Source organism: Rana temporaria, chromosome 10, assembly GCF_905171775.1.
Source record: "Rana temporaria chromosome 10, aRanTem1.1, whole genome shotgun sequence".
NCBI classification, from domain to species: Eukaryota; Metazoa; Chordata; class Amphibia; order Anura; family Ranidae; genus Rana; species Rana temporaria.
The window spans coordinates 13,418,322-13,444,688 of record NC_053498.1 but is presented as its reverse complement, the minus strand read 5'-3'; the positions used below and the strand labels follow the sequence as shown (position 1 = coordinate 13,444,688).

The 26,367-nt window shown below is 46.0% G+C and overlaps 1 protein-coding gene across 1 annotated transcript; it reads right to left on the bottom strand.

Moving 5' to 3' along the window:
* Nucleotides 1–15,226: 15,226 nt before the first annotated feature.
* LOC120916343 (hepcidin-1-like) lies at nt 15,227–23,143 on the bottom strand. Its single transcript, XM_040327255.1, has 3 exons — nt 22,978–23,143; nt 18,371–18,433; nt 15,227–15,381 (listed from the first exon to the last, which is right to left on the bottom strand). The coding sequence occupies exons 1-3, from the start codon at nt 23,053–23,055 to the stop codon at nt 15,271–15,273; spliced, it is 252 nt and encodes an 83-aa protein (XP_040183189.1). The 5' UTR covers nt 23,056–23,143; the 3' UTR covers nt 15,227–15,270.
* Nucleotides 23,144–26,367: the final 3,224 nt, after the last annotated feature.

Here is a 26,367-nt window from a genome sequence, read left to right as displayed (position 1 = left end):
TGGTATCTATTTACTCGCCACAGCCCCATCTTTTATATTTAACCAGTTCAGGTCCCCCTTATAGAATTTGTACTGCTAAAGGGTGAGACCTGTGAGCCAGATTATGTAAATATATGTGTGATCTGACACTTCCGGGTAGGGGACGCGAATGCTCGCCGCCGGTAGCTCGCCAATCAGACTCGAAGTCCGCCGGCACCCGCCAATAGTCCTGCAGAGAGACAGAACTGCGATCTGCCTGTGTAAACAAGGCAGATCCCTGTTCTGGTGGCTCAACGCAATTGGCACTGCGCTGACAAGCCATTCACCTCTGCAGCTAGGGGTTCGGGTCCCGGTCTCGGCTACATGTGAATTGAGTTTGGTGGTCTCAGCCCGGCTCCCTGTGGGTGTGCTATACGAGGTAAGCCTGCGCTTAGTACGCCCACCCCCCTCCCACAAAAAACACCACACTTACACGCACTCGAAATTGGGTTAACATGCACGCACTTTGACCACGCGGTCTCTAAAAAGAGAGGCGAGGGACTAACGGGGCTGGTTGAGTGGGCCAGATCCTCTCACTCCCTTATAGGGAGTCCCTCTGCCCCGTTGGGCTTTAAAGCGGAGCAGGTAGGGCGGGCTGTGTGGGAAGACCCCCTCACACACCCGCCATTGCCACCCGGGGCATGGAGAAAGGTGGCAGATTGCCTCTGGGGGAGGCCTGCCTACTCCCAACTTCTGCAGTCCGGCTCCTCTCTCGAGTACACGCACAAAATACACTTAAAAAAAAACAAAAAAAAAAACAAGGCAGATCCCTGTTCTGTCAGCGGAGAAGGGATGGAATTTGTGTCCCTGCAAAGAAGGTAATAAATTCTCTTGCCCTAGTAAAAGCATCTCCCACAGTTCACATAAACACTGGCTAGGCACACAGTTAACCCTTTGATTGCCCCTGATGGTTAACCCTTTCCCAGACATTGTCATTAGTACAGTGACCGTGCATATTTTTAGCACTGATCGCTGTATTAGTATCACTGATCCCCAAAAAGTGTCAAAAGTGTCAGTTAGGTGTCCGCCGCAATATTGCAGTCCCGCTATAAGTCGCTGATTGCTACCAATACTAGTAAAAGAAAGAGTAAATAAAAATAAATAAAAAATTAAAAATACCATAATTTTTATCACGTTTTTTTTTACCAAAAATATGCAGCAGAATACATATTGGCCTAAATCTATAAAAGAAAGAAAAGTTCTGACCTCAACCCAATAGAACACCTATGGCATGAATTAGAGCGGAGACTATGAGCCTGGTTTTCTCACCCAACATCAGTGCCTGACCTCACAAATACGCTTCTGGAAGAATGGTCAAACATTCCCATAGACACACTCCTAAACCTTGCGGACGGCCTTCCCAGAAGAGGTGAAGCTGTTATATCTGCAAAGGTGGGCCAACTCAATATTGAACCCTACGGACTAAGACTGGGATGCCATTAACCACTTGAGACCTGCGCTATAGACAAAAGACGTCAACAGCGCGGCTCTCAAGTGCCAAGTGGACGTCTTTGGATGCCATTTAAAGTGCATTACCCGCGCGCGCCTCTGGGGGGCGCACAGCGGGTAAACACTGTCCCGGCGCATCGCTGAAGAGCCGATGCGTGTACCTGGCGGCCGCGATGTCCGCCGGGTACACGCGATCGTCAGTAACACAGCAGGGACGTGGAGCTCTGTGTGTAATGATGGGGTGTAAACACAGAGCTCCACGTGATGTCAGAGGAGAGGAGACCGATCTGTGTCTCTTGTACATAGGGACACAGCATCGGTCACCTCCCCCAGTCACCCCCTCCCCCACACAGTTAGAACACACCCAGGCTACACATTTAACCCCTTCCTCACCCCCTAGTGTTAACCCGTTCCCTGCCAGTCACATTTATACAGTAATTAGTGCATTTTTTATAGCACTGATCGCTGTATAAATGTGAATGGTCCCAAATTTGTGTCAAAAGTGTCCGATACATCCGCCGCAATATCGCAGTCCCAATAAAAATTGCAGATCGCCGCCATTACTAGTAAAAAAAAAAATCATAATTCTGTTCCCCATTTTGTAGGCGCTATAACCAATCGCCTATTGCGATTTTATTTATTTTTTTACAAAAATACGTCGAAAAATACGTATCGGCCTTAACTGAGAAAAAAAATAGTTTTTTTTTTTTTTTAAATTGGGATATTTATTATAGCAACAAGTAAAAAATATATATATATTTTTTTAAATTGTCGCTCTTTTTTTGTTTATAGCGCAAAAAATAAAAACCGCAGAGGTGATCAAATACCACCATAATAAAGCTCTATTTGTGGGGAAAAAAGGACGTCAATTTTGTTTGGGAGCCACGTCGCACGACCGCGCAAATGTCAGTTAAAGCGACGCAGTGCCGGAAGCTGAAATTTCGCCTGGGCACGAAGGGGGTTTATGTGCCCAGTAAGCAAGTGGTTAAAGTTCACGTGCGTGTAAAGGCAGGCATCCCAATGCTTTTGGTAATATAGTGTGTGTATATATATATATATATATATATATATATATATATATATATATATATAAACATGTAAAATATATAATATATGCTTTAGAGCATCAAAATAATTCTAATACTTTTGTAATACTTTTGTAATAATTTCTAATACTAAGTCCCAATACTTTTGGTAATATAGTGTATATATATACATACATACATATATATATATATATATATATATATATATATATATATATATGTGTGAACATATAAAATATATAATATATGCTTTAGAGCATCAAAATAATTCTAAGCTGGTGCCTCAAATTGTGCCATTAGGATGTTAGCTGTTTAAGAATGACAGGCGCACTTTGGCGTTCAGAATCGGTATTAGGAACATGAAGTGTGATCACAGCTCACCTGCGGACCCGAGTTTGTACTTCTTCCCTTTGCTCAGGGTGCCTTTGATCCTGGCCCAGGTGCTTTTCTTTTCTATCCTTTCAACATCTGCAACAAAAGATAACCTTTGTGAACCTCGGATCAGACTAATTATGTAATAAAACAAAATAAAATAAATTCTAATGGCTGGGGCTGGATCTAAATATAACCAATAAATATTATTATCTCAGTTTCTATAGCTGGCCACTGATATGCAAACAGGTTCATCTTTTCAATCGGACATTCATTCTTTCCAATTACCAAAAGTGTACGGAGCATTCTTCCCACTGACCACACACTAATATACAGGGCTGGACTGGGACGAAAATTTGGCCCTGGACTTCATCCAGACTGGCCCAATTTGACAGGTCTCTCCCATGGCAGCCGGACAACTCCCGCCCCCCCCCCCCCCGGCCACCCAAGCCCCCTCTCCCCCTTCACTAGCCACTAGCCTTTCTACTTTATTAGAGTAGAACGGCTGGTACTGGTACTCTTATAGGCAGTACCAGTGGGGAAGCTAGACATTATTTCACCCGGGGCAAAGAATCAGTTCGGTGCCCCCCTATGGAACAAGTTTAGGCAGAAGTGAGAAACTCCCAGGCCATAGCTGTTGAGTCAGCTGTCTGTCCCCTCCCCCATGCTCCTCTGTCCCCCCATGCTCCTCTGGTCCTCCCCCTGCTTCATTGTCCCCCCCCAGGTGAGCGCTGCGGTGAGGGAGAGGAGGTGAGCACTGCGGGAAGGGAGAGACAGAGGAGCGGAGGGGGGCGGCGGTCCGCTGTCACTTAAGCCGGCCCACTGAGCCATCGGCCCACCGGGAAACTCCCTGTAGTCCCAATGGCCAGTCCAACCCTGCTAATATATCATGAGTTGTAGATAGTCATTTTGTAGCAGGGGTTCCCTGAGACTGAAGTTATTTCAAGGGTTCCTCTGCGTTGAAAAGGTTGCGAAAGTAAGTAAACTAACTTTAAAATCCCATTGAAAACTTTCTTGAACTTACCTATAACATTTGCAGGCTGCTTGTAGATGATGGGAAAGGTGTCCCTCAGCCACTTCTGAAGCTCTGGACTGTAGTGTTCTTGCACCTGCTGTAGAACGTTCAGGAAGGTCCTGCAAGTCTCCTCGTTCTTTAACATGAGCTCCAGGACCGAGATGACCTGGTTACTCTCCGGCCTGGTCTCAAGGAGTCTGAAATACGTCTCCTGGTGTAATGCTCCGGCATCATGAAGCCATCTCAAGATCACAGCCGGGTTCTTCTCTAACCAGGTGATCAACCTTGGTTTGCAGGACTGGACCTTCGCAAGACACTCACTCTTCATGGACATCTAGATGAGGAGAAAAGATGGAAACAGACACAGAGGGTTACATTTCTGAAAGGGTTTGGAGGTGACCGGACATTTCAGTTGGCCTGTGATGACCGGACATTTTAGTTGGCCTGTGATGACCGGACATTTCAGTTGGCCTGTGATGACCGGACATTTTAGTTGGCCTGTGATGACCGGACATTTTAGTTGGCCTGTGGTGACCGGACATTTCATTTGGCCTTTCACATGGTCCACATGAACACTCAGGTTGAAATGAGTTGTCAGTTGCAATCAAAGTGAAAGGACTAGCTTGAAAAATTTGCAAAAATTCTTAACTAATGCCTAACTAAAATAAAATTCCAATATTTGCTACTTCTAGGACCATTTTTCATTATGCTAACCCAAACGTTCTTGTTAAAGGTTGAACAAATAGACATGGATATTTGGGCGAGTCGTGAATTCATGTCTACCCATTCTCCCATGTCTTATGATCAGTTTAGATTAATAAATTTGCCCAATTTATATTCTGCTCAAAATTGATATCAGCCTAGGTTCACACTGCTGCGAATTCAAAATCGCGGTAAAATGCGCGATTTTACCGCGATTTCGCGGCCGCGATTTTCCGCGATTTCGGCCGCAATTTAATGTAAATCGCGGCCCGAAATCGCAAAAAGTAGTACAGGAACTACTTTTTGAAATCGCAGATGCGGTGTCGCACTGATTAGGACAGTGCCATTGCCGACAATTGCCGCCGATTTGAGATGCGATTTGACATGTCAAATCGCATCTCAAATCGTTCCAAATCGTACCCAGTGTGAACCAGGGCTTATAGTTATAAGTTATAGGTCAGGCCTAAAGGTTGAGCCAGCTTCTGGCTTCCATTATGTTGGGAAGCACCATCAGTGAGGTCACCATAATATGCCAAAAAATTTGTTAGTTTTCGTTTTTGTTAGATTCGTTTTTTTGCAATTTTCCTAAATTACGGAAATTCTGTAAAATCAAAAATTCGGAATTCGGAAATTCAACACAGGCACTGTGCCCATCAAACACAGCCACTATGCCCATCAAACGCTGCCACTGTGCCCATCAAACGCAGCCACTGAGCCATCAAACACAGCTACTGTGCCATTAAACGCAGCCACTGTGCCATCAAACACAGCTACTGTGCCATTAAACGCAGCCACTGTGCCATCAAACACAGCTACTGTGCCATTAAACGCAGCCACTTTGCCCATCAACCGCAGCCACTGTGCCATCAAACACAGCTACTGTGCCATCAAACACAGTCACTGAGCCATTAAACGCAGCCACTTTGCCCATCAAACGCTGCCACTTTGCCCATCAAACGCAGTCACTGAGCCATCAAACGCAGCTACTGTCCTATTAAACGCAGCCACTGTGCCATCAAACGCAGCCACTGTGCCATCAAACGCATCCACTTTGCCCATCAACCGCAGCCACTGTGCCATCAAACGCAGCTACTGTGCCATCAAACACAGTCACTGAGCCATTAAACGCAGCCACTTTGCCCATCAAATACTGCCACTGTGCCCATCAAACGCAGCCACTGAGCCATCAAACGCAGCTACTGTGCCATCAAACACAGCCACTGTGCCCATCAAAAGCTGCCACTGTGCCCATAAAACGCAGCTACTGTGCAATCAAACGCAGCTACTGTGCCATCAAACGCAGCCACTTTGCCCATCAAACGCAGCCACTTTGCCCATTAAATGTTGCCATTGTGCCCCAAATGCTGCCACTGAGCCATCAAACGCAGCTACTGTGCCATCAAACGCAGACACTTTGGCCATCAAACGCAGCCACTTTGCCCATCAAACGCAGCCACTTTGCCCAATAAATGTTGCCATTGTGCCCCAAATGCTGCCACTGAGCCATCAAACGCAGCTACTGTGCCATCAAACGCAGACACTTTGGCCATCAAACGCAGCCACTTTGCCCATTAAACGTTGCCACTGTGCTCCAAATGCTGCCACTGTGCCCATTAAATGCTGCCACTGTGCCCATTAAATGCTGCCATTGTGCCCCCATCTGCCCGGCACTTACTTTGTCTCGGGTGGGCAGCTGGTGACGGCGGCATGCGGCGAGCCATTTCCGATGTCCTAAATTTTTTCCCCGACCCCGATATCTTCTCCCGTACGCTTCTCCTCTCTTCCTCTGCTATGATCACAGCGCCTGTCATTTCAGCCAATCAGGTGACAGATAACACAGACCCGGCGCACCTGATTGGCTGAAAGGAGGTTCAATGTTAGCAAAGCGAATTCCTTTGTTTTGCTAACATACAGCTGAGTGAAAAGCGAACGCACAGCGTTGCGCCCGCTTCTCACATTTTTTGCACGCCTATTAGAGCCGACGCTCTAATCAGGTGCCTCCAAAAAACACCCCTGCCGCTGTAATTCAGGTGCCCGGAAAGGGGCCGGACACCTGAATAGGGGGTGTCAGCAGCGACCATAGATAGATTCATGCAATGCATTAAATCTCCATGGGGATTAGAGCGGTGCAGGAGAAAAGGGGTGGCGCTCCTGCGCCCTTTATGGACGCACCGCCACTGGTTGGAATGAAACCAGGGGTCTCCAAACTGCGGCCCGCAGGCAAGATGTGGCCCTTTGCTTGGCTTTATCTGGCCTTCGGGGGCACTATTCCTTCCACTGATACAAGACACTATTCCTTCCATTTACACCACAGACAGAGCACTATTCCTCCCACTGACACCAGAGATAGCAAACTACAGTAACTTTCCCACTGATACCAATGATGGGGTGCTATTCCTCTTACTAATTTTTGTATTACCACTGACCACCAAGCCTATGATATTGTTTACTACCACCAATGCCATGGCATTTTCGACCATAGAGGGGCTGGACCAGGGGCACACTGACCATTTGGGCACTGCCCGAGGACCCCATGCCACTAGGGGGCCCCATTGGGTTGCCAGCCTCAGTAAAACCAGGGACAGTATGTAAAAATGTGTGTTTTTTTACATCTGTCCCTGAAATGTCCCTTAACGACCTCCTTTTGGTCTAAAAATCCCAAGATAATAGCTCCCCCGCCTCTCCAGTACCTTTTCATGTATCGTGTTTTATGTGTATTCTGTGTGTATGTATTCTGTGTGGCCCCATAATCTATTGCCTGGGGGCCCCATAATATCCTATTGCCTGGGGGCCCCATAATATCCTATTGCCCGGGAGCCCCATGAGTTGTCAGTCCGCCCCTGGGCTGGACTATGGCTAATGGGAGTAATTAGCCACAGTCCAGCCCCTCTAAAGTTTGAAGGGCAGTAAACGACCGTATTTGCCGGCGTATAAGACGACTGGGCGTATAAAGCGACCCCCTAATTTTCCAGCTAAAATGTTGGTTTTGGGATATACTCACTGTATAAGACGACCCCTCACTGTGCCATTATACATGCCTCACTGTGCCATCTATACATGCCTCACTGTGCCATCTATACATGCCTCACTGTGCCATTATACATGCCTCACTGTGCCATCTATACATGCCTCACTGTGCCATCTATACATGCCTCACTGTGCCATTATACATACCTCACTTTGCCATCTATACATGCCTCACTGTGCCATTATACATGCCTCACTTTGCCATCTATACATGCCTCACTGTGCCATCTATACATGCCTCACTGTGCCATCTATACATGCCTCACTGTGCCATTATACATGCCTCACTGTGCCATCTATACATGCCTCACTGTGCCATCTATACATGCCTCACTGTGCCATTCCATTCCCTGCCTCGATGATCTCCCTACCTTCTCCTGTTTGCAGAGTAATGTCAGACGGCGGCCATCCATTATTCAAAAGCCGCGCCTCCTCCTCAGGCTGTTCCGTGATAAGCGGAACACTAATTTTCCCAGCAGAGCCTCTGTTCAGTGTTCCGCCTATCACGGATGTCCTCTCGGCCGAGGCCGAGGATGAGAAGGCATCCGTGATTGGCGGAACACTGAACAGAGGCTCTGCTGGGAAAATTAGTGTTCCGCCTATCACGGAACAGTCAGAGGAGGAGGCGCGGATTTTGAATAATGGATGGCCGCCGTCTGACAGACAGGTACCCGGCGTATAAGACGACCCCCGACTTTTGGGGCATGATTTTGGATGCAAAAAGTCGTCTTATACCCCGGAAAATACGGTAGCCCTTTGTTTGGAAAGTTTGGAGATCCCGGCTTTAAACCACTTCATATGCATGGTCAGATGCATCCAGAAGATGGGAATTTTGATCTGGTTGACTGTGCCGCCTAAAATGTGTTGGGTCTCATCCATTCCTGGTGTCATGAATTGGCCCCGTTATAATTAGCTGTGAACTGGCCTTGACTGCCAGGAGAATTTATGATCGTTATCAGTTTATCAAGTACTAACACGATATCAGAAGATTGGATTATCTATTAACACTCACAAGTGTTTATATGGCTTCTATCCTGTGGTTTTTTAGGAAGTGAGCGTATAGAAGCAACCGTAGAAGTCATGGTTTCATGGAAGTCAAATAGTACATGAAAGGGACGTGGCTTACGTGATTTATAGATAACAATCAACTTTCCAGTAAAATAGACCACACCCTCCAATGCATCTGATCCCAAATAAAAATAAAATAGACCACACCCTCCAATGCATCTGATCCCAAATAAAAATAAAATAGACCACACCCCTAATGCATCTGATTCCAAAAAATAACAAAATAGACCACACCCCCAATGCATCTGATCCCAAACAAAAATAAAACAGACCACACCCTCTAATGCATCTGATCCCAAACAAAGATAAAATAGACCACACCCTCTAATGCATCTGATCCCAAACAAAAAGAAAATAGACCACACCCTCAATGCATCTGATCCCAAACAAAAATAAAATAGACCACACCCCCAATGCATCGGATTCCAAACAAAAAGAAAATAGACCACACCCCCAATGCATCGGATTCCAAACAAAAAGAAAACAGACCACACCCTTCAAAGCATCTGATCCCAAATAAAAATAAAATAGACCACACCCTCAATGCATCTGATCCCAAATAAAAATAAAATAGACCACACCCTCAATGCATCTGATCCCAAACAAAAATAAAATAGACCACACCCTCCAATGCATCTGATCCCAAATAAAAATAAAATAGACCACACTCTCCAATGCATCTGATTCCAAAAAATAGACCACACCCTCCAATACATCTGATCCTCCCCCCAACAAAAAAAAAATAGACCACACCCCCAATGCATCTGATCCCAAACAAAAAAAACAGATCCTCCAGTTGTTCAGGAACTACAATTCCCATCATGCTTAGCTATGTCTGTGAATGTCAGTGTGTTACAATGCCTCATGGGATGTGTAGTTGTACAACAGCTGGAGGGCCGTCGTTTGAGGATCCCTGCTCTAATGCATCTGACCCCAAACAAAAATAAAATAGACCACACCCACCAATGCATCTGATCCCAAACAAAAATAAAATAGACCACGCCCTCCAATGCATCTGATCCCAAGCAAAAATAAAACAGACCACACCCCCCCAAATGCATCTGATCCCAAACAAAAAGAAAACAGACCACACCCTCAATGCATCTGATCTCATACAAAATAAAATAGACCACTCCCTCCAATGCATCTGATCCCAAATAAAAATAAAATAGACCACACCCCCAATGCATCGGATTCCAAACAAGAGTAAAACAGACCACACCCTCCAATGCAACTGATCCCCCCCCAAAAAAAACACCCCCCCAATGCATCTGATCTCATAAAAAATAAAATAGACCACACCCTCTAATGCATCTATTGACAAAATAGATATTTGACAAAATATTGACACTTTGGGCCCAATTTGGACATTTTCACCTAGGGGTGTACTCACTTTTGTTGCCAGTGGTTTAGACATTTATGGCTGTGTGTTGAGTTATTTTGAGGGGACAGCACATTTACACTGTTATACAAGCTGTACACTCACTACACAACATTGTAGCAAAGTGTCATTTCTTCAGTGTTGTCACATGAAAAGATAGAAGAAAATATTTACAAAAATGTGAGGGGTGTACTCACTTTTGTGAGATACTGTAAGTGCATCAGGTGATTATAATGAACCAGACCTTCCCATTCAGAATCAGTCTACACAGGACATATGCCTTCAGAGCAATAAGACCCCCTCCACGCGGGGTGAGTTCTGCCAGGAGTCTGCTTGCTCTCCAGGGGAACGTGTCTGCTGATCCCCGCTGAGCAGGCGGATGGCTGGTCCATGTCCAATCCACTTATGCAGAGCGGACACAGACACAGACACAGCCCCCTCTCCTCTATGGGTGGCTGGATGGAAACAGACCGTCTGTGCGTTTAAACCCGACTGCTATCCAATCTGCTAGATGGATGGGAAATGCCTGTTTTTAGCGGATCAAAACGGATTGGATGTAGGTAGGTGAAAATGGACTGATGTCTGTTTACACCCACCGCTCCATAGGGGTGAATGGAGGGTCCACCTGAAAAACTAACAGGCCCATTAGAGCCTCTGGCTCCACTTGGTGCTTCAAAAGACACACCCCCACACCATCCTTGCAATTGTAACTCATGTGCCCGGCGTCCTGAAAGGGGCTGGGCGCATGGATAGGTGGCGGCGCCCATGCCCCCACAATGCACAGGCGCGCCTGGTTGCAGGAAAGAAATTAGCTCCGTCTATGGCCGTACAATCTCTCTTCTGTCTGTAACTCCACACAGCAATGCGAGGCTTTCTCCCTGGTGTGGAGTGTCGTGCTCGCCCCCTCCCTTGGACTACAGGAGAGTCAGGACGCCCACTAACACACAGCTTTTTTCTCTATCTGCAACGTAGAGAGCGTCCTGACTCTCCTGCAGTCCAAGGGAGGGGGCGAGCACGACACTCCACACCAGGGAGAAAGCCTCGCATTACTGTGTGGAGTTACAGACAGAAGAACAGGAAGTGAGGATTTCTCAGAAGAAATAAGGACATTTAAAAGCAAAATGGAAGGATGAGGTAAGTGAAGGAGGACTGCACTAAGGTAAAGGAAGATATTGAGGAAAAAAAATTGTACCTTTACAACCCCTTTAAGGAACACCAGAACGTTACTTGTATTGAGCCAAAAAAACCTAAAATGTACAATTTCCATTTGCCCTATGCTGTGGTAACCTGTGTGCTGCCCCCTCCTGGAGGGACATACATAGGGGGATGAGAGTTCTACATAAAGAGGGGACTGTCCTCCTCTTCTAGGGGGCTCCAACTACAAGATATTAAAATACAACTAAAGACAAAACTTTTTTCAGATTTGGATAGCGAAGAATGGGTGAAGTTTACCTTGTCCAGACTTCACCGGCGGTGAGTAATCCTTGGCGTGGTTGTGCGTTCTGCTCTCACATCATTCTAATGACCAAAATCCTTCATCTCCTCTGATTAATCTTTAACCACACAGAGAGGGAGAGAGACTGCTAAGAGGACAGATTGACAGGCCGGCCAGCGCCCACATTGACTTTAACCTTTCTATGAACAGATACCAGGAGGTAGAGGGCCAGCCCAGGTCTGTGTACTGATAGGCAGGGCTGTCTTAATGAGAGGGCACACCTGGGCACTGCCCAGGGCCCCTAGCTGCATGGGTGGGGGGGGGGGGCTGCACTTTCCCCAAAGCAGCTGGTCCTTGAGCCCACGCTGCCCCAAAATTGGGGGCCCCATGATGGGACTAAGAGTGATAGATGCACAGGGGAGGCAGTCTGCTTCCTACCTACTTGATGTCTGTTTACCTGCACTGTCATCGTTGTAGGGGCCCCAGAGCATTACTTTGCACCAGGGGCCCATGATGCTATTTAGACGGCCCTACTGATAGGTGGGGGAAGGAGGCGCCCCGGCCACAGATGGATGGATATAGATAGAAGATTGCAGAAATCACACTCCAGGGTTTGCTGGGGTCATCAATCAGAACCCCCAACTATTCACTATATAGAAGAACCCAATCCACGTAATAAACATTGCCGCCGTCTTCTAAAGACGCCTTTATAATCTCACAGTACAATGTGTAATGATCAGCATGATGCCGGATTCATAAAATATCTATCTATCTATCTATCTATCTATCTATCTATCTATCTATCTATCTATCTATCTATCTATCTCATAATAATAATTAAAAAAAATACATGCTGAAGACGATGTATTATTATCTATATCTATCTATTACTTTATGTATGTATTTACAGTATCTATCTATCTATATCTATCTATTACTTTATGTATGTATTTACAGTATCTATCTCTATCTATATCTATCTATCTATCTATCTATCTATCTATCATCTATGGCCCGGATTCATAAAGAACTTACGCCGACGTATCTTCTGATACGCCGCGTAAGTCCACTGATGCGCCGTCGTATCTATGCGCCTTATTCAGCAAATAAGATACGCCTGAATTTTGGCTTCATACGACCGACGTAAGTCTCCTATGCCGTCGTATCTTGGGCGCATATTTACGCTGGCCGCAAGGGGCGCTTCCATTGATTTACGCGTTGAATATGTAAATGTCCTAGATACGCTGATTCACGAACGTACTTACGCCCGTCGCTGTAATCTACGCCGTTTACGTAAGGTGTACGTCCAGCGTAAAGTTATTCCACATAAAGCAGGGGTAAGTCATGTTAGGGTATGGACCAGGGAACAGCCGTCGTATTTTACGTCGTTTACGTAAGTCGTACTTGAATGGGGCTGGGCGTAGGTTACGTTCACGTCGTACGCATTGAGCCGTCGTATCTTAGGGAGTATTTCCGACGTGATTCTGAGCATGCGCCGTTCGTTCGGCCCTTCATTTACATGGGGTCACGGTTAATTTAAATGTATCACGCCCACTACCTTCCGAATTTGGCTGGCGCTGCTGTCAATCACATCTGATGACGCGGCGCGCCTGGGGGGTGGGGCTGAGTGATACAGTCAGCGGCTATGCCCACCGCTATATCACGGGAGCGCGCCCGCAAAAGCTTTCCACCATGCGAGCTCGCATGAAGGTGGAAAGCTCTTTCGAGGAGGAGCCTAGACAGCCGCCGAGGGACCCCAGAAGACAGGGTTCGGGGACACTCTGTGCAAAACGAGCTGCACAGTGGAGGTAAGTATAACATGTTTGTTATTTTACAAAAAAAAAAATAAAAAATTTACTTTAGTGTTCCTTTAACATACAATCAACAAAATTACAGTATATACTCGAGTATAAGCCGAGTTTTTCAGCAAATTTTTTTGTGCTGAAAATGCCGCCCTCGGCTTATTCTCGAGTCAACTTTTTGCGCCTGATCTCCCGGACTTTGGGGACCGGCAAACTTGGCACACATGTAGCCCCACTCTTTCTCTACAAGTGTGCAAAGTTTGGTGTCCGGGGGACCTACGGCCGGATTTTTCAAAGTCGGGCACCCCTTCCATAGACTCCCATGTTAAACAGTAATTTCTCTGGTGATTTGGTGACGTGGTACCGGCCGGTCGTAGGTCCCCTGGACCCGGAACTTGGCACACATGTAACCCCATTTCTCCTCTATAAGTGTGCAAAGTTTGTTGTCTGGAGGACCTACGGCTGGGGAGCACTGATTTTTCAAAGCCGGGCATCCCTTCCATAGACTCCCATGTTAAACGTCAGTCTAGTCATGGACACAGTGAGGAGTGCAGATGGACACCCTGGGCCAGATTCACAAAAGAGATACGACGGCGTATCTCCTGATACGCCGTTGTATCTCTGAGATACGATTGTCGTATCTATGCGCCTGATTCATAGAATCAGTTACGCATAAATAGCCCTAAGATCCGACAGGTGTAACTGTGTTACACCGTCGGATCTTAGGCTGCAATTCTAGGCCGGCAGCTAGGTGGCGATTCCATTGCGGTCGGCGTAGAATATGCAAATGACTAGTTACGCCGATTCACGAACGTCCGCTTTGCACGTCGATCTAAATTGATGTTGTTTCCGTAGAGATGTGTCGCGTAAAACTAAGCATGCCCTCTAGGTGGTCAAACCAATGTTAAGTATGGCCGTCGTTCCCGCGTCAAATTTTAAAATTTCACGTCGTTCGCGTAAGTCGTCCGTGAATGGCGCTGGACACAATTTACGTTAACGTCGAAACCAATGACGTCCTTGTGACGTCATTTAGCGCAATGCACGTCGGGAAATTTTAGGGAGGGAGCATGCGCAGTACGTTCGGCGCGGGAACGCGCCTAATTTAAATGGTCCCCGCCCCATTTGAATTAGGCGGGCTTGCGCCGGGCGGATTTACGCTACGCCGCCGCAAGTTTACAGGTAAGTGCTTTGTGAATCAAGCACTTACGCTGTAAACTTGCGGCGGTGTAACGTAAATGGGATACGTTACGCCGCCGCAGCGTAACGCAATTCTACGTGAATCTGGCCCCCTAGGCTTATACTCGAGTCGATACGTTTTTCCAGGTTTTTTGTGGTAAAATTAGGTGCCTTTTCGGCTTATACTCGAGTATATACAGTATGCGGGACAAAGCCCCTGTATGTCGGGACAGAGTTGTGAACGCGGGAAAGTCCCGCCCAATCTGGGACTGTTGGGAGGTAGGTATATGATGCTGTTCAGCCAATGCATGAAGGGGGCAGCCAGGGACAGTCAGGCTGGGGAGGAAAGAGATGAAAAAAAAATCAACAGCAACAATAAAGGTTGTGCATACAATATTAATAGTATTTTTGTTTTATTTTTATTAGTTTAACAGCATAAAAGTTAAATAAAAAAAAGTCTCACATTTCTATTCAGTATAAAATATATAATATAAAAAATGATATGGAGATTGGAAACATCTTAATAACATTATATCTATAAATATAATTTAGAAGCTGAGAGACGTTTAGAGAAAGGGACATAAGGGGGGGCCTCCTCGGGTGTGCTATGAGAGAAGGGGCAGCTCCTGCTCCCGATCTTCACATTTCTGCCCTGGAAGCTGTATGTACATTCATTTTACTCTCGTACGTAGGGTTTGAGGTTTTGAGGTTCTGGTCACGTGACCATTTTTTTTGTACAGTTCTCATTAACGTTTTCCATGGTCCATGGTGAGGGGAGTTCAGGTTCGGCAGCAGTAGCCGCATCCTTTGTACCGGCAGCATTTACAGCAGTATGTACAGAGGTGGAGAACGGTGTGCCGCTTGTCCCGTACCAAAAGGTCTGCAGATTCCTAGAAGAGAAAGATAAAAGCCAAGTTACAGCAGGACTTCAGGAAAACAGCGAAATACATACTGTACATGGGAGCCAGAGCTGTCATGGGGCCCCACAGCAAACCCAATAAAGGGGGCCCCCTTCAGCAGCAGTATCGATAGGGAGGGTAGAGGGACTGTACACTGATTTACATGATATTGCTCCCTTGCTGGCCAGATCAATAAGCTGCCACTCAGAATTTGCGCTGTAAGTTACGGCGGCGTAGTGTAACTTTGGCGGCGTAAGGGCGCGCAATTCAAATGGATGAGATGGGGGCGTGTTTTATGTGAATACGTCTTGACCCGACGTAAATGATGTTTTTTTTTTAACCGTGGGGGTATCCCAGTGCGCATGCCCCCCCCCCCCTCTGGAGCAAGGTGTCCGCATACCGCAGCCCTCAAAATTTCCACTCGCCTGTTTGCATTTGGCATTTGTCCCAGGGCCACTGTAACTGTACAAAAGCCTGCACCTCTTCTGCGATCAGCTAGGAACTGTCAGAAGAATCGGGCAGCCAGATGACATAGATCGGGGATGTCCCGCGGCTTGTATATGAATAGCCGGCCGCTGTCAAACAAAGTCTTGCCCCCTGGACTGGAATTGGACCAGTGTGCTGTCTATTAGAGTAGCCGGTCTAGGAGGCGGGACTTCGTTTGACAGCGGTGGCTTTTCATATACAAGCCGCGTCTCAGCGGCCAGCAGATCCTCCTGATTCCTCCATGATGCATTGCTGGGCACTGATGAGGCTGCATTGATGGCTACTGATATGCATCACTGATGGCCAATGATATGCTGCACTGATGGTCAATTATAGGCTACATTGATAGATACTGATATGCTGAAATGATAGCCAATGATATGCTGCAAGTATGCGCAATGATACAATGCACTGGTGGACACTGATAGGCTGCACTGATGGGCAATGGTAGGCTACACTGATGGGCAATGATACGCTGCACTAATGGGCAATGGCAGGCTGCACTGATAGGGTAAACTGATGGGCACTGATATGCTGCACTGATGGCCACTGATATGCTGCACTGATCAGGTGGAACTGATAAGCTGCACTGATGGGCGCTGATGAGGCTGCACTGATGGGACTGTACTGATGGGCACTGATGAGGCTCCACATTATAGGATGGTAGTAAGCAGGGATTTTTTTCTCAAGAGAACAGCTACAGGAACTCCCCCTTTCCAAATCACTCTTTTTGTCCACCCCCTACCCACTTCCGTGTACCATTCCTTGGTTCCAACTCCTACCCACCTCCCTGCACTGCCCTTTTAGAAAATACAGAACCAAGTATCATATTGTGGTGCTGAGTAATTTCTATTGAATATGGTAATGATAACAAGAAAAGCACTAAATAAGATCTCCTGCACCCAGCAACAATAGATCCCTGTAGCAAGAATGGACCACCCGCAACAAAATTTCCACCCTAGCAACAACAGATCTCCCATAGCCAGCATCAATAGACTCGTTGTGAGCCAGAAACAATAGATCCCTCCCTCAACAATAGATTTCTCCCAGCAATATAAGACCCACCCCCAGCAGCAGTTGTTCCCCCACCAGCAACAATAGACCTCCTCAGCAACAATAGATCCCCTCCAGCTGGAATAAATCCCCCAGCAGCCAGCATCAATAGACCCTGCAGCACACCCTAGCACCCCTTGCCATTACACACAGTCAGCACTGAAGGTGCCGAAACTGCGTTCCCCCATGTTCCCTCTGAAAAAAAGCCCTGGTAGTAGGGCTGCACGATTCTGGTCAAAATGAGAATCACGATTCTTTTGCTTAGACAAAAGATCACGATTCTCTCACAATTCTCAAAAATTTAATGCCAGAACCCCCCCCCCCCCCCCCAAAAAAAAAAAAAAAAATTAATAAACCTGTGATTTATCTGAAAATATGAATATATAAAAAAAAGAGACCAGTGATATCTCTATAATGTTAAAAATCATATAACTCCTATGAAAAAAGCAGAATAAAACTTTGCTTCTGATTTTTTCATAGGAGTTATATGGTCTTTAACATTATAGACATATCACTGGTCTCTTTTTTTATAGATCAGAAGCAGTACCGCCGGCAACCATTGGGTGGCGCATGGATACACACAGTTGTACAGAACTGTGAGAAGGTTTAATACATCAGGAGCAGTACCGCCGGCAACCACTGGGTGGCGCATGGATACAAACTACTGTTGTGAGAGAAGCTCAGACATCTATCCAGCTGCTGACGTTGGAACCACGGGGAGATCGCGGGCGGGGAAAATCGAGATCGCGATTCTCTCCGCGATTAATCGTGCACCTCTACCTGGTAGTAAGAGAAACTTTAGTGGTCCAGTACCATCAACCCACTCCCTTAAATGATCACAAGCGTGCAGGGGTGGACTGACAACTCATGGGGCCCTCGGGTAATAGGAGATTATGGGGCCCCCGGGTAATAATAGATTATGGGGCCCCCGGGTAATTAGAGATTATGGGGCCCCTGGGCAATAGGAGATTATGGGGCCCCTGGGCAATAGGAGATTATGGGGTCCCCAGGCAATAGGAGATAATGGGGCCACACAGTACTGTATACACACACACATACAGTATGGATACACAATATACACACACAGAATACACACACAGACACACAGTATACACACACACAAACACAGTATACACACACACACTGACAAGGTACCGGAGAGGCGGGGCAGCTATAATCTTGGAATTTTTTGACCAAAAGGATGTCGGTAAGGGACATTTTAGGGACAGATGTAAAAAAACACAGATTTTTACACACTGTCCCTGGTTTTACTGAGGCTGGCAACCCTGATGGGGCCCCCTAGTGGCATGGGGCCCTCGGGCAGTGCCCAAATGGTCTGTCCGTCCCTGCAAGACCTTACTCTGTGGTTCCCATGCACAGAGTGACTAAGCATTACCTAAGTGTCCCTTATTATACATGATATCATCTTAGAATATCCTACCTTGATATCTGCATTTTCCATCTGTGGGTTAACCAGTTGGACTGCAGAATCCACATTTTCATTCTGAAAAAAAATAAAATAAAATAAAAACAATTAATAGAATTACATTTTTTGTTATTTTTATAGATTGCGTCAAAACCTCTGGACATGGTTCTAATTTGATGCATAATATTTATTTATTTCTTATTCATTACAGGTACTTACAGTACTGCATATAGGGCTGTCAATTTACACAGCGCTTTATATATTTATTATACATTCAGTGAATATTTACCAGCAGTAACACTGTAGTGCCAGGGAGTATCTAGTTGTCTTTATGGATAAAGAAGGAAAAAACATCACCCAAACTTTGTAAGGTCCCCCCCCCGCCCCCTCTAAAACCAACTTTTAGGGTTCTGCTATTACAAAGTGTTTTTTTTTCCCATTTTTGGTTGAATTTGACTAACAATCCAACTTTGTGCAGTTGAACGTGACTAACTACTACAAGATAGACACTGTTAGGCTGTGTACACACGGGCAAACATGTACGATGAAACCGGTCTGCCGGCCCGTTTTCACCGTACATGTCTGCCCGGGACTTTCTGTACGATGGCTGTACTAACCATCGTACAGAAATACGCGTGTAAACAATACGCGGGGCGTGTCCGCGGTGTCGCCGCGTCGATGACGCACCGACGTGGGCGGGCCTGCCAGTTAAATGCTTCCACGCATGCGTCGAAGTCATTCGACGCATGCGAGGGATGGCGGGCGCTCGGACATGTACGGTAGGTCTGTACAGACGACCGAACATGTCCGAGCGGGCAGGATTCCATTTTAAAACAAGTCCAGGAATATTTGTCCGCTGGGAAAAGGCCCGGCGGGCAAATGTTTGCTGGAATCCTGTCCGCTCGCGCCTACACACGACCGAACATGTCTGCTGAAACTGGTCCGCGGACCAGTTTCAGCAGACATGTTTGGTCGTCTGTACGGGGCCTAAATGACTCGGACAAATAAGAAGTTTTAAAGACATTAGTAAGAAAACAAGCTTGAGCGGAATTATGTCGGAAAAACCATCCAAGGGTTTTTCCGACGGAAAATCCGATCGTGTGTACGGGGCACTATACCATTTCCAATATCTACAAACCCTTCTGGCTAAGGACCAGTGGCGGCTGGTGCTCAACATTTTTGGGGGGGTGCAAACGGAAAAAAAAAACAAAAAAAACAATTGCAGCCCCACTGTGCCCATCAAATGCAGCCACTGGGCCCATCAAATGCAGCCACTGTGCCATCAATTGTCACCACTGTGCCATGCCATCAAACGCAGCCACTGTGCCATCAATTGTCACCACTGTGCCATGCCATCAAACGCAGCCACCGTGCCATCAATTGTCACCACTGTGCCATGCCATCAAATTCAGTCACTGTGCCATCAGTTGTCACCACTGTGCCATGCCATCAAACGCAGCCACTGTGTCATCAATTGTCACCACTGTGCCATGCCATCAAACACAGCCACTGTGCCATCATATGTCACCACTGTGCCATGCCATCAAACGCAGCCACTGTGCCATGCCATCAAACGCAGCCACTGTGCCCATTGTCGCCACTGTGCCCTTTGTTGCCACTGTGCCCATTGATGCCACTGTGCCCAGTATAATGCCCATTGATGCCACCTGACCCAGTATAATGCCCATTGATGCCACTGTGCCCAGTATAATGGCCATTGATGCCACTGTGCCCAGTATAATGGACCCCCCCCCCCCCCCCCGCCCGGCATGTACCTTTTTGCGGGTCAGCCATCCTCCTTCCACGTACCTCAATGTCTTCTCCCGCCCTCGATGACGCTTCAGCCAATGAGGTTACCGGTAACCAGAACCGGCGAACCTGATTGGCTGAGACGCCTCTCAGTCTTATCTAAGAAACACACCACCCGTACGTCCCTTAAATAAGCTTCCGAGAGCCGGAGGGCTGATAGGCACTTCCGCACAGCCAACTAGCTGCCGTTATTCGCCGGCCGGCCATCTGAATAGTCAGCGGCAGCGGCCGACAACAATAACAAAGATTCATGCAATGCATGAATCTACGTTATTGTATCAGTGGCGGTGCGAGAGCCAGAGGGGGCGGCGCTCCAGCGCCCACTATAGACGCACCGCCACTGCTAAGGACCCCTCCCACGATCGCATCCTCTTCAGTAGCAAACTGTGGTAGAGACTTTCCTGACACAGAAATCGTGGTTAAAATTCTCCAAGGGTACAATAAAATTCATCAACTGATACCCAACGAGTCTTGGAGGGAAACCCAACTAAAAATCCTACAACGTGCTTATATACCAGTAATTTTAGACAAGAATACCCAAGGCACGGCCAGATGTCCCATGTGTCACCAGCCGAAACCATCTCTTACCCAACGTTTCTGGTCATGCCCATCTATTTCCACTTTCTGGGATCAAGTCATCTCCTACATATTCGACATAACCCTGCTAAAAATACCTAAAGACCCTTTACTCCTCATTTTCGGGTACTGGGACGACCAACTATTACTATGGTCCACCCACTCCTACCCTCTCTATGAAGACTGGGCTCTGATATGTCTCTTGCTCGCCAAAAGATCAATCTTGAAAAACTGGACTTCTCCCCACTGTCCAAAGATCTCGCAAGTCAAAAGGGAACTGCTACACAAAGACAAACTCAACACCGATTTCAAGCAAGAAACCTCCAAGGCACGTTTCTTCTCCAGGTGGCGGGTATTCATGCAATCAATTCCATCTAACGAGGGATTAAACAATTTCGAAAAATTCTCTTTCTCTTACCATGGGGCTCTTTCTTTTATTTATACCATGGGGCTCTCCCTACAACTCCCAGGGAAGAGGATACCCCTGACAACATGTCCACACAAATGGGATCCGTGGCACTAGTCGTACTCCGACTTGGTCACTCTCTTCCTTCTCCGTTTACTTCAACCACTGCCATCTCAACCGAGGGCACCCAGCCTATCGATGTAACCTAGCTCAAGTGTCTTTTTTTTCCTCTCTCTTACTGTGTTCTGCAAATACGTGCCTGAGCCCCCCCCCTTTTGTTACAACCTGTTGCCCTCTAGGGGTCTTCCAAAATAATCCATCCAGTTAACCCGACAAGGTAGTTACCTTGAGTTCTATACTGTAGTTTACTCATGTTGTATAACCCTACCTACCGTGTTTCCCCAAAAAATAAGCCCCGGGTCTTATATTAATTTTGGCAATCAAAAACACAGTAGGGCTTATTTTCAGGGTAGGGCTTACCATTTCACGTGCTGTCTTCTTGCCCCCTCCTCTCCTTTTTCTACAACCCACTTACCCTTTTCAATAAACTTAAAAAAAAATTAAGAAGATTTTTGGTAGAGAAGACTACTGCTGTTTTTGGAAAAAAAACCTTCATACAAAAGATCAACCACCAGTCTGGTGGGCACCATTTGATGACTACCTGTCACATATCTGTGGTGGCTTTTATAACCATGGTGTCACCTTTTTCTACAACCCACTTACCTTTTCCAAAATACTTAAAAAAAAAAAGAATATGTTTGGTAGAGAAGACTACTGCTGTTTTTGGAAAAAACCTTCATACAAAAGGTCAACCACCAGTCTGGTGGGCACCATTTGATGACTACCTGTCACATATCGGTGGTGGCTTTTATAACCATGGTGTCACCTTTTTCTACAACCCACTTACCTTTTTCAATAAACTTAAAAAAAAAATAAGAATATTTTTGGAAGAGAAGACTACTGCTGTTTTTGGAAAAAAAAAACCTTCATACAAAAGGTCAACCACCAGTCTGGTGGGCACCATTTGATGACTACCTGTCACATATCTGTGGTGGCTTTTATAACCATGGTGTCACCTTTTTCTACAACCCATCTACCTTTTTCAAAAAAATAATATTTTTGGTAGAGAAGACTACTGCTGTTTTTGGAAAAAACCTTCATACAAAAGGTCAACCACCAGTCTGGTGGGTACCATTTGATGACTACCTGTCACATACCTGTGGTGGCTTTTATAACCATGGTGTCACCTTTTTCTACAACTCACTTACCTTTTCCAATAATCTTAAAAAAAAAATAGGAATATTTTGGGTAGAGAAGACTACTGCTGTTTTTGGAAAAAAAACCTTCATACAAAAGGTCAACCACCAGTCTGGTGGGCACTATTTGATAACTACCTATCACATATCTATGGTGGCTTTTATAACCATGGTGTCACCTTTTTCTACAACCCACTTACCTCTTTCAATATACTTAAAAAAAAATTAAGAATATTTTTGGTAGAGAAGACTACTGCTGTTTTTGGAAAAAACCTTCATACAAAAGGTCAACCACCAGTCTGGTGGGCACCATTTGATAACTACCTGTCTTATATCTGTGGTGGCTTTTATAACCCTGGTGTCACCTTTTTCTACAGCCCACTTACCTTTTTCAATAAACTTAAAAAAAAAAATTAGGAATATTTTTGGTAGAGAAGACTACTGCTGTTTTTGGAAAAAAACCTTCATACAAAAGGTCAACCACCAGTCTGGTGGGCACCATTTGATAACTACCTGTCACATATCTATGGTGGCTTTTATAAACCGTGGTGTTACCTTTTCCTACTATCACTTACCTCTTTGAGGAAGGCACACAGTCCTTGCTGGCAGGCGGTGGAGAGGATGAGAATTAGGCAAAGGTAAGTGGTCTTCATCTTCGGTATCTTGAGATGATCCAAGTCTATGTGACAGGTGAGTTCAGTCTGAGAGACCTGTGTTGTTTGTCCGTCAGGGCAGAGCTGTATATATGGACGAGTCCTGGCCTGGAGGTCACACAAGAGGTCACTTTTCTGATAATCCTTGGCGCCTTCTGCTTGTTTATTTTTTTCTTACGGGCAGAGCCAGTGTTACAAATTTTGTAATTTTTTTCAGACGTTATCGCATAGCACGGGATCTTTACCGTAATAGTTGTAGTATTTCAGACGTGGGGAAATTCTGGAACATGGGATGTACTGTACATGGTGGTTAGGAAGTGACTTAAAGGTTACGTTACAATTGTACTGAACAGCAGTATGTCATCCTGTTCTCTTATGTTGTAAAGCAGAGAAGCAGATATGAGATACGAGAAGTCTACAGCTCAATAAAAAAAAAAACATGAATAGTAATTAAATGAAATCCTAACCTCATCACATATACTTTGCTTAAGCACAGTACATCATAAATAATTGTTACCATATTTATTTGTTATTAAATACAGTAAAATAAAATACTATTTTCACCTTTTTTTTTAATCCTTTGAGCATTGCACATTTTTTAACTGTGCGATTCAGCGTGATTGTTGGGTGTTTTTTCGGCGTAGATAAACGTACATCTGCTAGCTGCGTTAGGGGTGCCATTAGCAATGAATCGCACCACAACGGGAGACATGTTTTTCATGCATTTCATGTATGCAAAACACCTTGGGGCCTTTATGATGATGACAACAGGGGACCATGGGTAATATGCAGGGCTTTTTTTTCTCAGAGAATAGGTGCAGGAACTGCCTCCTTCAATGTCCAGCTTCTACCCATCATTCCTTGGTTCCACCCCCTACCCAACTCTGAGCACCATTCCTTGGTTCCACCCCCTACCAACCTTCAAGCACCATTCCTTGGTTCCTCACCCTATCCACCTCCGAGCACCATTCCTTGGTTTAACTCACTACCCACCTACGAGCACCATTCCTTGGTTCCACCACTACCAACCTCTGAGCACTATTCCTTGGTTCCACCCCCTACCCACCTCTGAGCACCATTCTTTGGTTCCACACCCTACCCACCTCTAAACATCATTAATTGGTTCAACTCACTACCCACCTCTGAGCACCATTCCTTGGTTCCACCACTACCCACCTCTGAGCATCATTCCTTGGTTCAACTCACTACCCACCTCCGAGCACCATTCCTTGGTTCCACCACTACCAACCTCTGAGCACCATTCCTTGGTTCAACTCACTACCCACCTCTGAGAACCATTCCTTGGTTCCACTCCTTACCCACCTCTGAGCACCATTCCTTGGTTCCACTCCTTACCCACCTCTGAGCACCATTCCTTGGTTCCACTCCTTACCCACCTCTGAGCACCATTCCTTGGTTCAACTCACTACCCACCTCTGAGAACCATTCCTTGGTTCAACTCACTACCCACCTCTGAGAACCATTCCTTGGTTCCACTCCTTACCCACCTCTGAGCACCATTCCTTGGTTCCACTCCTTACCCACCTCTGTGCACCATTCCTTGGTTTCACTCACTACCCACATTCGAGCACCATTCCTTGGTTCCACCTCCGAACACCATTCTTTGGTTCCATCCCCTACCCACCTCTGAGCACCATTCCTTCATTCCATCCCCTACCCACCTCTGAGCACCATTCCTTGGTTCCACCCCCTACCCACCTCTGAGCACCATTCCTTGGTTCCATCCCTTACCCACCTCCGAGCACCATTCCTTGGTTCCACTCCCTACACACCTCTAAACACCATTCCTTGGTTCCACCCCCTACCCACCTCTGAGCACCATTCCTTGGTTCCACCCCCTACCCACCTCTGAGCACCATTCCTTGGTTCCACTCCCTACACACCTCTGAGCACCATTCCTTGGTTTCACCCCCTACCCACCTTTGAGCACCATTCTTTGGTTCCACACCCTACCCACCTCTAAACACCATTCCTTGGTTCAACTCACTACCCACCTCTGAGCACCATTCCCTACACACCTCTGAGCATCGTTCTTTGGTTCCACCCCTTCTCCACGTGTTTGCTGTGTCCCCCGCTTCTCGCAAACTGAAAATAAGAATTCTTATGGCTTTCTTTCAGCAATTGCTTTCTTTTTGCAACTCTTCCATAAAGACCAGATTTGTGGAGCGTAAAACTTGGGATATTTTTTTATAACCTAACCCTGATTTAAACTTCTCCACAGCTTTATCCCTGACCTGTCTGGAATGTTTCTTGGCCTTGTTCACTAAGGTTCTCTAACAAACCTCTGAGGGCTTCACAGAACAGCTGTATTTATACTGAGATTAAATGACATACAGCTGGACTCTATTTACTAATTTAGTGACTTCTGAAGGCAATTGGTTCCACTAGAGTTTAGTTAGGGGTATCAGAGTAAAGGGGGCTGAATACAAATGCCCCCCACACTTTTCACATATTTATTTGTAAAAAAAAAATAAAACCATTTATAATTTTCCTTCCACTTCACAATTATGTGCCACTTTGTGTTAGTCTATCGCATAAAATCCCAATAAAATACACACACACACAAAAAAAATGTGCTCTACTGCACATGTGTGTTTAAGCTTTGGGGTGCGCACCCTAATGCACACCAATGGCTGGAACCCAAGGCAAAGATGGCAAAGTGGCTCCCTCTTCCCTCTACACACTGAGAAATAATTGGAATTTTATATCACATATGTACAAAAACGATAGTCCAAAATGTTAAAATGGAGAAAAGATCTAATTGTCAACTTCATTAGATAAATGTTCACCCCCTTTTTCTGCGGAGCTGACAAATACGGTAAGCTGTGGTGCAACCAACTACCATCAGAAGTCACGTAATCAATTGAATGGAGTCTGTCTGTCTGTAGAGCCACATGGTCTCGAAATAAACAACCTGTTTTTGGGAGACCTCAAGGTTCATTAGAGGGGAAAGTCCAAACAAACATCACCATGAAGGTCAAGGAACTTTCATCACAGGTCCGGGAAATAAAGTTCTAGAGCAACAAGCAGATATGGGGGGTGTATAAAAAAAGAACTTCTCTTGTTTGCCAGACAATAAGTCCATTACTACAATTTTGAAACAACACGGCTCAGGTGTGACTTAGAGCTTCTGGAGCAGGAGGTCCACCAAACCTCGTCATTGAGTAAGAAGGTCATAAGACAACATGGAGGCCAATGGTAACTCTGAAGGAGGTGAAGAACCCTCAACTGAACAGATAGAAACCAGACACTCCACAGAGATTTAGGGAGAAGAAAACTATTGCTAGGAAA